This window comes from Drosophila bipectinata, chromosome 3L (assembly GCF_030179905.1).
Source record: "Drosophila bipectinata strain 14024-0381.07 chromosome 3L, DbipHiC1v2, whole genome shotgun sequence".
Lineage (NCBI taxonomy): Eukaryota > Metazoa > Arthropoda > Insecta > Diptera > Drosophilidae > Drosophila > Drosophila bipectinata.
This window is the reverse complement of record NC_091738.1, coordinates 18,444,361-18,457,369: the sequence shown is the minus strand read 5'-3', so window position 1 is coordinate 18,457,369 and position 13,009 is coordinate 18,444,361. Positions and strand designations below refer to the sequence as shown.

Here is a 13,009-nt window from a genome sequence, read left to right as displayed (position 1 = left end):
GGAAGCCCATTGAGGTGCCACTGATAGCACAATAATTTGTACACGGCTTGCACCCGACAAGGGCAGAAACCAGCAAGGTTAACTAACAACCAGCAGAGGAGAGAAATTAAAGCCAGTCGGGGCAACTGAAAACTACTGAAGCTGCGGGAAAAACAGGTGACTACTTCATGGGTTTTTGGGGAGTGGCAGGCAGCTGACAAAATAAAAAGGATTTAATCAAAGTAGTCGTTCATATTAAGTCCACATTCCAAATAAAAGAAAGAAAGTATTGTAGTTCCAAGATGGTCCAAGCAAAAGATAGTAATGCTATATTCTTCCTAACGTTCTTCATAATAGCTGCGTGTGTCTTCTGCATTTGTAAGTTCTCGGGATTTTCGCACGAGACTGTCAAGGTGAACAAGATGATGATAGTGTTTATGGCGGTGTGCCTGGTCCAGATCGTGATTGTAGTACCCATTCGATTTGCCATTATAGCACTCGATTTAGCCCTGTGGCCAGCCCATCATGCTACCATAACGACCGATGCCACTGCCAGAGTCGAGACTTTGATGGGAAACTTGCGCAGAGAGCTCCAGAGTTTAAAAAGTCAATTGATGATCTCGGAAAGGCATCGGTATGAGAAGCTCAACGTGAAATACAGAATGATTACTGCAGAGCTGCTAATCTTTGGAAGATTATTTTTGGTCATGCTCATCTTCGTATTAGTCATCTTTGATAATCTGCTCTACTATAACAACACAATTACCAAGGATCTCTTTGAACGTAATCATAGTGGCACGGTTGGGTTGTCCAACGTGTTCGTCCTGCCCAAAATATACCCTTTTCTTGAGACCTCCATAATAAAGGCGTTCACGGATCAGTCAGATAGCGGTGGAGCAGCTCCTTGGGCCCATGCTGAGGGTACAAAAATGCTGGGCTTGGCGAGATTGCGGCAGTTGAGAGCCCTTGACCGGCATGTGGGCTTGGAAGATCTCGAATTCGATGAGAAGGACTACTCCGAGGGCTGGAAACTGCCATATGCAAGGGAATCCTATACGGACAAGTTCTGGAAAATTCATCAGCCCTGGGTGATGCGCGAGTCCACTGTGATGGACCACATCTTGTTTCGGATCAACCATTACGGTCACTTCATGAGCTATCCCGAGTCGATCGGATACCAGAACACCCTGTCAGATAGCCGGAACAAGAGTCTGATAATTATGAGGTACCTGAAGAGGAAGAACTGGCTGGATCGAAACACGTCTGCGTTGTTCATTGACTTTACCCTGTACAATGCGGATGGGAATGTCTTCAGCGTGTGCACACTGTGGCTGGAGCAGTTCCCCTTCGGGTCGAGTGTCACCCATATGGAGGTGGACAGTGTCGTTTTCGTGGAAAGGATGCGTGACTTCTCGGCTTTTGGCATGGCTGTCTTGTTTATATTTCTGATCTGCTGGCTGCAATTTGCCAAATTGTTTTTCGTCAAGGTCTGGTTCGAGCCGTCCCGGTTGCGCAACATTTGGACCAAGCTGGATGCGATAACCTTGACGCTCAGTGTCCTGCTTGTGGCAGCCATGGCGAGGCGGGATAAGTTGGTCGCCAAGATGATCCGTGAACTGGAAAATTCGGTGAATGTTGAGTTTGTAGACTTTCACAGGCCACTCCGGTTCAACGATGTGGTGTACGTTATATTGGGCTTTACGGTGGCCCTGATCACTATGCGTCTGTGGCGAGTGATGCAGTTTGCGAGGTCATTTCAGCTGTTCAACAAAACCCTCAGCCGGGCCGGAGGCACCTTGATCTCCACCTTTATCGTGACTGTCATTTTCATGATGTCTATCGGCACCTCAGCAGTCATCACGAATGGCAACTTTTCACCGACCGTTGCCAACCTGAAGGCGGGTATTATTTCAGTGACCTGCTTTTCTTTCGGCTACAGTATTGCCCTGCGCGATTTCATAGTTTGCGGCAGATGGCTCGGGATTGTACTTTACGCCGTACTAGGGTTTGTGGTGAAAGCACTGCTCCTTAATATGATTATGTCTATGCTGGAGCGACATCTGGCCGATGCCAAGACCCAAAGGGATCGCAAGAACATTCACCGCATAACTTACTGGGAATTCTTACGAGTGGAATACGCGGATGCCATCAACTTTATCATGAAACTGTTCCACTGGAAAAGGGGCTACAAGCGGAACAATCGCACAGTGGCGCAGAACATCCGGCGGAAGCTATACAACCGGGAAAGGATCGGCCCCAAGGCGCAGATGCAAAAGCATCTGTCGTTGACCTTTCGATCCAGAGAGCCGGTGGACCAAAAATTGCACCAGTTACTGTACCGGGAACGCATCGAAAGGACTTTGGTGGTGCATGCCATTTTGAGGACCCAAATGGAATTGTTGGAAAGGTTAAAGTTCGGAGATGAGGACGGCAATTTATCGGATAGGGAGGAGGTGGATATAGATGAGGAAGAAATGGATCCCGATCCGGACCCACCACCGCCATCATCAACATACCAATGGCCCCAGGGAATAATAATAAATTAATACTGGTTTTTTAAATATTCTAAATAAAAACATTTATTTCTATAATCATTACAGTAAATACTTTATGGGCTCCTTGGTTTTTTGTTTATGTCATGGCTAAATAATTATGCGCAAACAGGCAAAACTTTTGACTTGAAAAGGCTTTTAAGGCAATTTGGCGCTCGCTTTGTTCGACTTGTTTGCCATCCAAGCATTCTGGCCATGCTCCAAGTCCACAAACTAAATGACTTATATAGGATACCCACCCCACCAGGCCGCTCCACACCACTCTCTATTCCAATCCACTATTGTTATGAAGTAAGCAAATAAAAATTTAATACTCCGGGCTTTTAGGCCGAGCCGTGGCTGCAAAACTATTTCCAGCGAAATCTGAGCTAAATGCATCAGCATTGAAAAGGACTTTACAAATATTTTTGGATATAACAAGAAAAAAAAGCCAAATACTACAAAAAACTTCTGTAAACTAAACAATTGTGAATGAAGCGTTAGTAAGCTAAACTTTTGCTACCCTTTTTCCATCAGACAGATAGTCTGGCAAGTGTTTTTCTATATATTTGTTCGGTACTTATGTCACTTCATAGAAGAGCTGGGGGTTGGGTGGTCTGGGGAAAACTTTTATAATTATTAGCAACAAATGAGCAGTGACAGAGCACTTTTGCAATGCCTGTAACTTGGAGTTTTCCCAGCTTTCTGTTACCACTTTTCAGCTTTTTATTTGCTGCGCCCAGACGGCAGAAATCACAAATGATCCCAGCCCCGCCCGCAATTTAAAAGTTTTAACTACCTGACTGTTTCTGTATTTCGGTTCATATGGGTAAAGTGCATGTGTCTGTGTTACCTGAAGACAAACGGCAAAAGAAAAAGTGGCCAAATCAAAAGCCATCCGGACTCCGGAGTTTTGGGAGTGAGTTAACCGAAAAGTTTTTAATTTTTGATCGTTTTTTGTATGGGCCCACAATCAGCTCTAAAAGTATGCGATACTTTTTGCACAATTCCCAATGCAGTTTCCTTTAAATAAAAGTATTATCCCCGAAAGTAGACTCAATATATCAGAGGAAACTAAAACAATTTTAAAATAAAAAATTCACATTTTACTATGTCTTGATTAAATAAATAAACCAAATGATTTCGTATCATCGTGAATCAGACACTCAGAATCAGAATCAGACGTATGGCTAAGCTCTTACTGATCTTTTAGTATATGGTTTTTTTCTGGTATATTTTGGCTTTAAGGGGTTATATACCTTCTTTGTCGAAGAAAATGAGCAAAGTTCGGATTTTTTTTTTAGGTATGTAGCAATTATTTAATTACACGGATGTTTTAATTTTTTGATAGTACACTTTATTAACAATGTTTGTGCAAAATTTGGTGGAAAAATATTAAATAGTTTTTAAGGGGTGGCTGTTTCCCTTAGAGGCCTTTTTTTTTTTAGAGCCTTGCGGTGACATTTCCCCAGGTCAAACAGGTCAACTTAAACCATAAAAGTAAAAATATTTCATTAGTTTAGAGTAATCTCTTGTGCTTGAACGATCGATTTTAAAATTTTTTGTTTTTGTTTGGATATGGCAGCGTTTTAAAAAAAAAAAAAAAAAAAAAAAAAAATGTTTTAAAAAATTTATTTCGCCGAAAAAAAAGTTTGCGCGTGAAAAGTCGATCGTTCAAGCACAAGAGAATTTCATTACGAACATTTTAAAAAAATTTGAAGTAAATCGGTTCAGTAGTTTTCCGCCAATCCATGTCACCGCAAAGTCATTTTTCAAGAAACACCATTTCGACATATTCGCGTTTAAAGTTTCAAGATCAGTTCAAGGCCGCAACGAGGCGTGCGATTAGGAGCGCTGTAACTTTTTTTCTACTGCTCCAATCTCTATGAAAATTTGGGAGAATGTTCTCAAGGAGTTGTTCTTCAAGATAAACCACTAAAAAAATTTTCGTTTTTTTGAAAATAAAAAAGGTATATAACCCCTTAATTACGAGTACCCAACACTAAAAGGATTTTCCAACACGGATCTGTCATTTTGTGAAGAGAAAAGTTCTGACATGTCGTCACGTGCAAAATATTACTAATATACATACAAAAAACTTCTTTCTGCATAAAAATCTTAATTAGTCTTCTTTTCAAAATGCCGCGTCCAAGAAAAGTCAAGCCGGAACCAAAGCCCGTGCCTGATAAACCGAAAACCATTGAACCCATTATCCTGGACCTTTCGGAGTCCGAATCTGACGCAGATGAAGAGTACATAAAGAATTTGTTTAATGAAGAGGTCCTCAAGGAGTTGGACTTGGAAGATAAAAAGAAGGCCGAATTAGCGGATGAATATGAAGACGATGAAGGGCCATCCATTTTTGCAATAAAACCATCGGTTGAGAAGAAACCCAAACGAAAGTACACTAAGAGAAGCAAAACAAGCTCAAGCCCGAAAAATGCTGTCGAATATGATTGGTAAGGATAAAGAAAATTTAGTTTGTATAAATAAAATAAATATAAGAATTTTATTTAATCTTTAATAGAAGAGCCAAAAGACTCATCTTGCTGAGTCATCTTAAGGTATTTTTTTTCTGGTACTATAAATATGTGTATACATATTTAAATTTAATAACCTGTTGAATGTCTTTCAAAGAATTATAAAATGTCTTTCAAGAATTTCTTATTTTAGCCTACTGAAGCCCAAAGAAGAGCCAGTAGATACCTACATAAACCCCATACTTTGGTAAGATTAAAGCTTAATTATTATTATAATTATTATTTTATTCTAAAATAATACCTTATAGTGCCCCAATGTTTAACCCAATTCCAAATAAATACTCCATTGGCGGTGTGGTGCTCAATTTTGGCCTCGACGAGGACTCGCCTACGCATGTTATACCCGACTGGAAGCATAGGCAACCGACAAGCACTCATCGGGTGGTAAAGCCTCGTCGCTTGCCAACCAAGTTTAAGGATAAACCGCCTCCAAAGCCACGCAAGACCATAAAAAAACCAGCGATCAAGAAAACCATTAAAAAGTCGAGTGGTCGAGACATCGAGTGGGATTGGCTGATGGACCAGAAGTTTCGTCCCATTTCGCCGATACGAAGATCAATTTTAGATCACTTACTGGATCTTCCTAGCTCACAAGACCTTGTGGATATCTACATGAAGGCAAAAAGAGATTCGGTACCCATTTCCAAAGCGGAATGGCCAATTTGTTTAGTGGGTGGTCAGCACAACGTCGATCAATCAATCGTGGTGCCTGAGCCTGCGAAGGAGCCTGAGAAGGAGCCTGAGAAGGAGCCTGAGAAGGAACCTGAGAAGGAGCCTGAGAAGGAGCCTGAGAAAGAGCCTGAGAAGGAGGACGCCTCAAAGGACACTTTGGATCCTGCAGGTGAGGAATTATTCGATTGGGAGGAATGGGATATGCAAAGGCATATAGAGAGCCACAACAAGCAAAGAGAAAAGGTTGTGGAAATGCCAATGAGTTCTATGGAGATCGGGCCGGATGAGGCCCGTGCCTTGAGGGAATGGATCAAAACGGAGAGGCTAACCGAACCCTTAAGCGACATAAATGATTTCGATTTTCTTTTAAATGTCGCCAAGGACTATCCCAAACGCCATAATCTTCTGTATAATATTTTTAACCCCAACATTAAAAGAAATGTTGTAAGGCAGGTCAGAAAACAACTTCCTCCGAAAGAACCCGTGGATCCAATTATGCCCATATACCCAGTAATGAAAGTAGTACCCATGATGTACATTCCGGATATCAAACCGGAACCAATGGATGATGACGACGTTGTGCCTGGAGCTACTGTACCATTTATGTCTGATGTTACTTTGCCATTTGTCAAAAGGGAACCAAATGAAGATGGGTATAAGCTACCTGTTGAGGACTACAGACCAGAACGACCCATCATTTTGGATGTCAAGGATATAGGACCGGTGCCGCCCAAGCCGCAGGACGAGGGTGCCATCCAGGAATGGTTGCAGAAGTGCAGCGTTACTGTTTCGCAGCAGCTGCAGGCGATTATCAATGCCGAGAATAGGTCTATGCCCCAGCAAAGCTCCACAGCACCGGAAGCCGTCGACTTTGAGACTGCCATTAGCATGGAGAAGCTAAAAGCCCCCTCTGAAGGAAATCAAGCAAATAAACGGAATCCTATTCCAGAGAATGGCTGGCAAAATAGCTTCCGAGTGCGTCTCGAGGACTTTGAGGACATCATCGATCAAAATATGACAGAGTTCAGGGATCCGCATGCCAAGAAACTGCGCACTCAGTGGGACCAGCAGTTTGGCTGCAAGTCCGCCGAGAACTTGAGGCGCTCCTTGATCCTGCCACCGCTCCCAGCGCACTTGGATAAATGTCTCTCGAAGATCAGGATTCTTCGACGTCCCACTAAACGCAAAGTGGAGGACCTCCGTCTACGCATCGAGATGAGATTCTGCAAGATGTTCTGTACTCTACATTTAAACCGAAACATTATCCTTAAAGCAGCTGTCAATCGGCTGGATAATTCTATCTATAGCACCGACATCGATGTGATCCAAAAGCGTTTTGTGGCCACCCAGATAGCCTGGATTTGGTCCAATGGCACCATGATGATCATCAATAGTAGGGGCCCGAACATGCTGGCCGAAACCCAACGGGAGCTAATGTTTAAGCTAACGGGTCAGATTAATTTCAAGGCCACACCGGCCCACAAGCTGCTCCATTTGCGCCTCGTGTCGGTAGCCTATTATCCCTGGGGGATCGGTCTTACTCCATTCAGCGACGCATACTCCTTGGGCTCGGAGCCTCTCCAGTCCGACATGCACTATGTCTACTATGTAGACAAGACAATGCCTGGAGTGGCTGCCCGGGTCCACGAGTCGGGAATGATCCACGTTTTTGCCATGACCACCGCGGAGGCAGACAAAATGCTCCAAAAACTTTACCTTATTACAGCCAATTATCGGATACTCGAACCCAAAAAAGAGCCCAAAAATAATTAACTTTGTGGTGCAACAAATATTAATTGTACTATAGTTATTTGTAATTAAATAGTAATTATTATTTAAAGTAATTATTTTTAATTAAACAACTACAGGCAGACACGATGTTCCAATTCGCTGGGGGGAATGGTGGTAAGTAAAAACCATCCACCATAACTTTTTGGTACAAAAAACACCAAAGAAATAATACATAAAATATAAATATTTAATAATACAATAATACCAATAATTATAAATTTTTACAAGAAGCAATCTATTAAAAATAAAAAAAATAACTATCAAAAGTTGTGTTTTCTCAGTAATTAATATAGTCAATTTTTAAAAATGAACTCATAATAAATTTGATAACCCCACAAACATTTCCCATATAATATTCCAAAATATTCTCTGTGACTTTCTCTAGCCCAACTCTTGGGAGAAAGCTTTCATCTAAGAGCATTTGCTGAATGGAAAATAGGCAACGTAAAGCTTTCGCTCCAATGCCAGAGAGCCACATTTAGTCCTTTGAGCCTTTTGGGTTAAAGTTTTCGCAGAGATGCAGAGATGAATGTGTGGGAGATACCTATCTCAGCGGGAAGGACTCGAAGCATGGTTCGTAGGAGGATTCGTCGCAGGGTTTAATTCATAACTCGAGTGCCGTGTCCTCGGTATACAGCCAAGGTTAAGTGCTGCTGCTACTGATGTTGCAGCGCCAAGCACGTCACTCCTCGAGTCCTGAAGTCCCGAGGCCTCTATCCGGAGTCCGGAATCCTTTGGAGTAATCTGCCTCTGTGTGTGGGAGTTTTCGCCCCTGCGGCTAGGGATTCGCCTTTTCCTTTCCTTTTATCATGCGGCGCTTTCTTTATTTTAATGTTGGCCGCCACTTGAGCACGAATCTCCCCACCGAAAATAAAGAAATGCCTCCTGTGCTTCTCGAATTCGGGGGACTCCATAAACAATTGCCTGGAAATATAATACACAGGTCCATTGTCTTCGGTTGCTTGAACTTCTACCACATATTTAATCCCCCATTGAAAAACAAGAATCCTTTTCATTGAATTTTTCCCCTTGGTGGCATTTTAAGTAAATGACATTGACTCCGATTTAAAAAAAAGTCCGATGAGCTGACCAAAACCCGAAATAATTAGACCTTGTCACGCCCAAAAAATCCCATAATGATTAGCATAAAACTTTGCTGGGAAAATTTTAAAGTCTCGATGACCTTTGGCAAATCATTTTTTTTTTTTTTTTGGCAAAACGGTAAACCGAAAACACCCAAAACCTTTTTAATTTACACGACACGTTTCCAGAGTCTTAACTTTTTCTGATGGCTGTTATTTTTTTTTCGGTTCAGGGTGGTTGAAACACCTACCGCAACGGACGGTGTTGGCCATAAACAAAAGCCAAAAGCATTGCAAGAAATATTAAGGCAATCAAAAATGCAAATGTCACAACGTGAATTGTTAAATCGCAGGACGAATCCTTCCTTCAAAACAGCCCCCCGGGGCCAGTTTGTCTTTTGTGGGCGGGGTCAATAAATCTGGATTCCTGCAATTCCACGGCACGTTAATTTATACGCATATATATTGCGCCTATATATATTCCATTGTATTTATCGCAAAAAGTTAATTGCCAGCCCGTGCTCTCTATTAATCATATTCCATAATTTGTTTAGCCTAATTAGCCATATAGATAGGCCGACGAGGAGGATACACACGCCTCCTTCTTATCCCTGGACGTGGCCGAAAAGCATAAGGCCCAAGATAGGCCTTTGTCTGGGATCATTAGCCAAGTTTTTATGGAATTTATTTTCCAGGGAATTTTGCAAGTGGCTTGCACAGATTGGATTTCGGAAGAAAAATTTAATTAGGTGTATCTAAATATATAAAACTAATTAACTGAAAAGGATAAATATATTCTAAACTCTAGATATTCCAGGGAAATTAATAAAAAAGCAGACAGAAAGCTCTCTACTCTAGTTATAATTACGCCGAATTTCCTAAAAATGCACAGAAAGGTCAAATTTATGTAAATTTAAAACACACTAATTAGACATTACACCTTGTTAACTCCGGTAATCCTTTTGCATTATCAAATTAAATGGCTAACAAGAAAATAATCTTAGCCAACATATTCCGGATGTTGTAGTCCTGTTTTTTTGAAGCATCCTGCATCAGATTTCGTGTTGCAGCCAAGTCAAACATAAAGCGAAATGTCGGCTGGCCATTATTCAACCATTTTGCGCCTTGTCGGCAAACAAAATTAACAGCCAGCAGAAAGCAGAGAGCACATACCGACAAGCAAACAAACAGCAAGCTGAGGGGCACAGCAACGAACATAAACAAGTCATAAACTTTTGTAACTAGGTCCTCGTACTGCTCCCTGGTACTGGTCCCTGGTACTGTTACAGTACCAGGTCTTGCTTTTCGTCCTGTTCCGGGTCGTTTGGATGTAAAGGCAGCAGATTCTGAATCTGAATCTGGTTGCTGTTCAGTCGTAGTAACTTTATCTTTGCTTCTGGCCTTCACATTTGTTATACCCTTTCTACAAAAAAAAAGATTCAAATTAAAACATGAATAAATTATAAATTTAATTTATAAAAATCTAGATTTCTTTAAATTGGAAATCCCTCTCTCTGGGAAATAGGTATAAAACAGGTTTAAGTTAAAAGGTTTCTAAAAAACTAAAATTTTTCTAGTTTAAAAAAAATATATATTTCTGTTAGGTTTGATTTTCTGTTAGGGTATTTAATAATTCCTTTTTTAACTTCAAAAATATATATTTTTTATTGCAAGTCCTGTCTCGACATGCGCGGGCTCTTTTTTAATGCAAAATCCGTGTAACTTTGGGAGAAATTTCGTCCTGCCCGCTCCTCAAATTCTACCGAATTTCCGCAGACGACGTTGTGTCCTGTTTTGCTTGTTTTTGCCATTAACAGCAATTAAAAAATGGCAAACAAAAACGTAACCAACGGAAAAAAGAAGGCGTGGACTTTGGGCAAGGGCGAACTTTTAATTATTTAGACGAGTGGACGCAAACGTCGCGTATCTACTTTTTGCTTTAATATTTTGGCTGCACTCGCATACATTTCGGTTTTGAGGTGACTTTCATCTTGAAGGTAGGATTTATTATGTATGCAATGTAGTTTTTCCCTTGAAATTTTCGGGTTTTTAATCAAAAGTTACGACTAATCAAATTAAAGGCACACCAACGCCCTTGACGTTCCTGCGGAAATCGAAGACAAGCGCCAACGCACAAATCCTTGAGGATGTGGGCCGGATTTTCATTCTCGTGTCAGGCGATAACATATGCCGGGGATTCTCATTTTTTTGGGCGCTTCCTTTGCCTTCTGGCAGCTGGCAAAGAACTGGCATCTTCTATCTAAACGCGCCAACGCAAAAATGGCCATTTAAATTGTGCATCAATGCATGAAATGCGCCATGAAAGCGTTCTAGATAAGCGGAAACGCGAAACTAACAAATAACCTCGAGCCCAGGGCGCATTTGCCAGGATTATGGCTCTACACTTGGAATAATTCTGAAAACATAAATAAGTTGCCATACAAGAGAGAGGGTCTTATATTCTTTGACTCAACTCTTTTCAAAAATAAATATTTAATATTGTATATAAGCAAATAAAAAAGAAAAATCATTTTTTTTGTGGGTAGTCAGTCATTGTCATCTTTATTTAAGAATTTGAAGCTTTACAGCAGCAGTGGAGAGGAGTAAGCGAGAGGGGCAGCCAGGGGAGCTGCGGCGTATTTGGCAATAAGTGGAGCAGCAAAAGGAGTAGCCACAGGAGCAGCCAGGCGAGCAGCAATCGGAGCAGCGGCGTACTTGGCGATCACTGGAGCTGCCACTGGGGCAACAACTGGAGCAGCTGCGATTCCGTTGTAGTTCCTGGCGATCACCTGGCTGCTGGTGGCGGTGACAACTGGGGCAGGAGCAGCAACCACGGCGGCAGGAGCGGGGTAAGCCAGGGGTGCGGAGTAAGCCAAGGGCGCAGTGTAGGCCAGAGGAGCTCCCAGAAGTCCTGGCTTGGCAGCAGCACAGGCAACGATGGCGAGGACAACAACGGCCTGTAAAATAAAGGTAACTCTTACTTCCACTTCTTGATATCCAGCTTCCTATAAGTAACTTACGTATTTGAACATCTTTACTTAATTTGATTGGTTTTCTTCTTGGGAAGGCTGATATCTGATTGATAATCCACCACCTCTGGCCGAGTGTATTTATACCCAAAAAGAGTCTTCAGCTCTGACACATTGCCTTCATTTAAATGCTGGACTCATCTTCATTTGCTTCCATTCGCACTCTACCATTATTTATGTGGTTTCCCACTGCTGAGAGTGGAATAGCTGATATTGGACACTGAGCTAATGGTTTGAGGTCACATTCCAGTATACCATCGGAGTATAAATAGGTCTGCAGGAGGTGTTCAATGATATCAGACAAGTTCAAGTTTCCGAGCCGCAAACATCAAAACAAAACCACCATCAACATGTTCAAATCCGTGAGTTTTTGGCGTAGAAAACATGGATAAAGTAATTTAATTTTTTTTCCATCTTCAGGCTGTTGTCATCCTCGCTATTGTCGCCTGTGCCGCTGCCAAGCCAGGACTCCTGGGAGCTCCTCTAGCCTACACTGCGCCTCTGGCCTACTCCGCTCCTCTGGCCTACACCGCTCCTGCCGCCGTGGTTGCTGCTCCTGCCCCAGTTGTGACTGCTACCAGCAGCCAGGTAATCGCCAGGAACTATAATGGAATCGCTGCTGCTCCAGTTGTCGCCCAGGTGGCAGCTCCCGTGATCGCCAAGTACGCCACAGCTCCTTTGGCTACTCCTGTCGCTGCTTCCCTTGCCGCTCCCCTCACATACACTTCTCCTCTGGCGTACAATGCTCCATTGCACTATGCCTCAGCCGCCGCCCCTGTTCTTATTTAAAGGACCAATAAACGCCATTAAATGTTCCTAAATTTACATTTTTAGTATTATTTATCATTCGTATTAGAATAATTATGGTGAGTTTCCTTCAAATTTCGGAATAATCCATTGACAGGCAATAAGACCCAGTGGCTATATCTTTGCCAACTATCAACTATCGATTTATTAGAAGAATACCTTATTTGTTTTATAGATCGATTTTTCATCTTTCTGCCTTTAAATCCCCGTGAAAATTCTAGGGAACGCATATGAAGGAAAATAAGGCCCACTACGATGGCTATATCTTTATAAGCTATCATCCCAATCTCGAAAGGAATACCTTAAACGACTTGTAGATCGCTTCTTCACTAATCTGAATTAAAGTGTGCAACGCAGTGAAGGAGACATCTCGGACCCTATAAAGTATATATATTCTTGATCAGGTCATTCAGTTTGTCCGCCTGTCTGTCTGTTTCTACGCGAACTAGTCTCTCAGTTGTAAAGCTATCGACTTGAAACTTTGCACACACTCTTCTTTGCTTTGCACGCAGTACATGAGTCGAACGCCCAGGATCGGCCGACTGTATCCTATAGCTGGCTATATTGTACATATTATA

General features: G+C 42.0%; 4 protein-coding genes across 5 annotated transcripts; 3 read left to right on the top strand and 1 right to left on the bottom strand.

Annotated features, from left to right (window-relative positions):
• The first annotated feature begins 216 nt into the window (after positions 1 to 216).
• brv1 (brivido-1) lies at positions 217 to 2,549 on the top strand. Its single transcript, XM_017251987.3, has one exon. It carries the CDS (start codon positions 282 to 284, stop codon positions 2,523 to 2,525), a length of 2,244 nt encoding a protein of 747 aa, XP_017107476.2. The 5' UTR covers positions 217 to 281; the 3' UTR covers positions 2,526 to 2,549.
• A 1,988-nt stretch (positions 2,550 to 4,537) lies between these two features.
• On the top strand, positions 4,538 to 7,593 carry ms(3)76Ba (male sterile (3) 76Ba). Of its 2 annotated transcripts, none has more exons than XM_043214202.2 (3): positions 4,538 to 4,969; positions 5,184 to 5,237; positions 5,299 to 7,592. In XM_043214202.2, exons 1-3 carry the CDS (start codon positions 4,650 to 4,652, stop codon positions 7,493 to 7,495), a joined length of 2,571 nt encoding a protein of 856 aa, XP_043070137.1. In that variant the 5' UTR covers positions 4,538 to 4,649; the 3' UTR covers positions 7,496 to 7,592. The 2 variants fall into 2 exon arrangements, with proteins under 2 accessions (XP_043070137.1, XP_070136651.1); XM_070280550.1 differs by having other exon boundaries at positions 4,917 to 4,969; positions 5,169 to 5,237; positions 5,299 to 7,593.
• Positions 7,594 to 11,146: 3,553 nt separating this feature from the next.
• LOC108132681 (cuticle protein 16.5-like) lies at positions 11,147 to 11,754 on the bottom strand. Its single transcript, XM_017252187.3, has 2 exons — positions 11,616 to 11,754; positions 11,147 to 11,552 (listed from the first exon to the last, which is right to left on the bottom strand). The coding sequence occupies exons 1-2, from the start codon at positions 11,625 to 11,627 to the stop codon at positions 11,178 to 11,180; spliced, it is 387 nt and encodes a 128-aa protein (XP_017107676.2). The 5' UTR covers positions 11,628 to 11,754; the 3' UTR covers positions 11,147 to 11,177.
• LOC108132682 (cuticle protein 67-like) lies at positions 11,687 to 12,449 on the top strand. Its single transcript, XM_017252188.3, has 2 exons — positions 11,687 to 11,986; positions 12,045 to 12,449. The coding sequence occupies exons 1-2, from the start codon at positions 11,915 to 11,917 to the stop codon at positions 12,411 to 12,413; spliced, it is 441 nt and encodes a 146-aa protein (XP_017107677.3). The 5' UTR covers positions 11,687 to 11,914; the 3' UTR covers positions 12,414 to 12,449.
• Positions 12,450 to 13,009: the final 560 nt, after the last annotated feature.

Coding starts and splice junctions, on each gene's coding strand:
- brv1 (XM_017251987.3), top strand. CDS start 282: ATGGTCCAAGCAAAAGATAGTAATGCTATATTCTTCCTAACGTTCTTC.
- LOC108132682 (XM_017252188.3), top strand. CDS start 11,915: ATGATATCAGACAAGTTCAAGTTTCCGAGCCGCAAACATCAAAACAAA. Junction 11,987..12,044: donor CCATCAACATGTTCAAATCC/GTGAGTTTTTGG, acceptor TTCCATCTTCAG/GCTGTTGTCATCCTCGCTAT.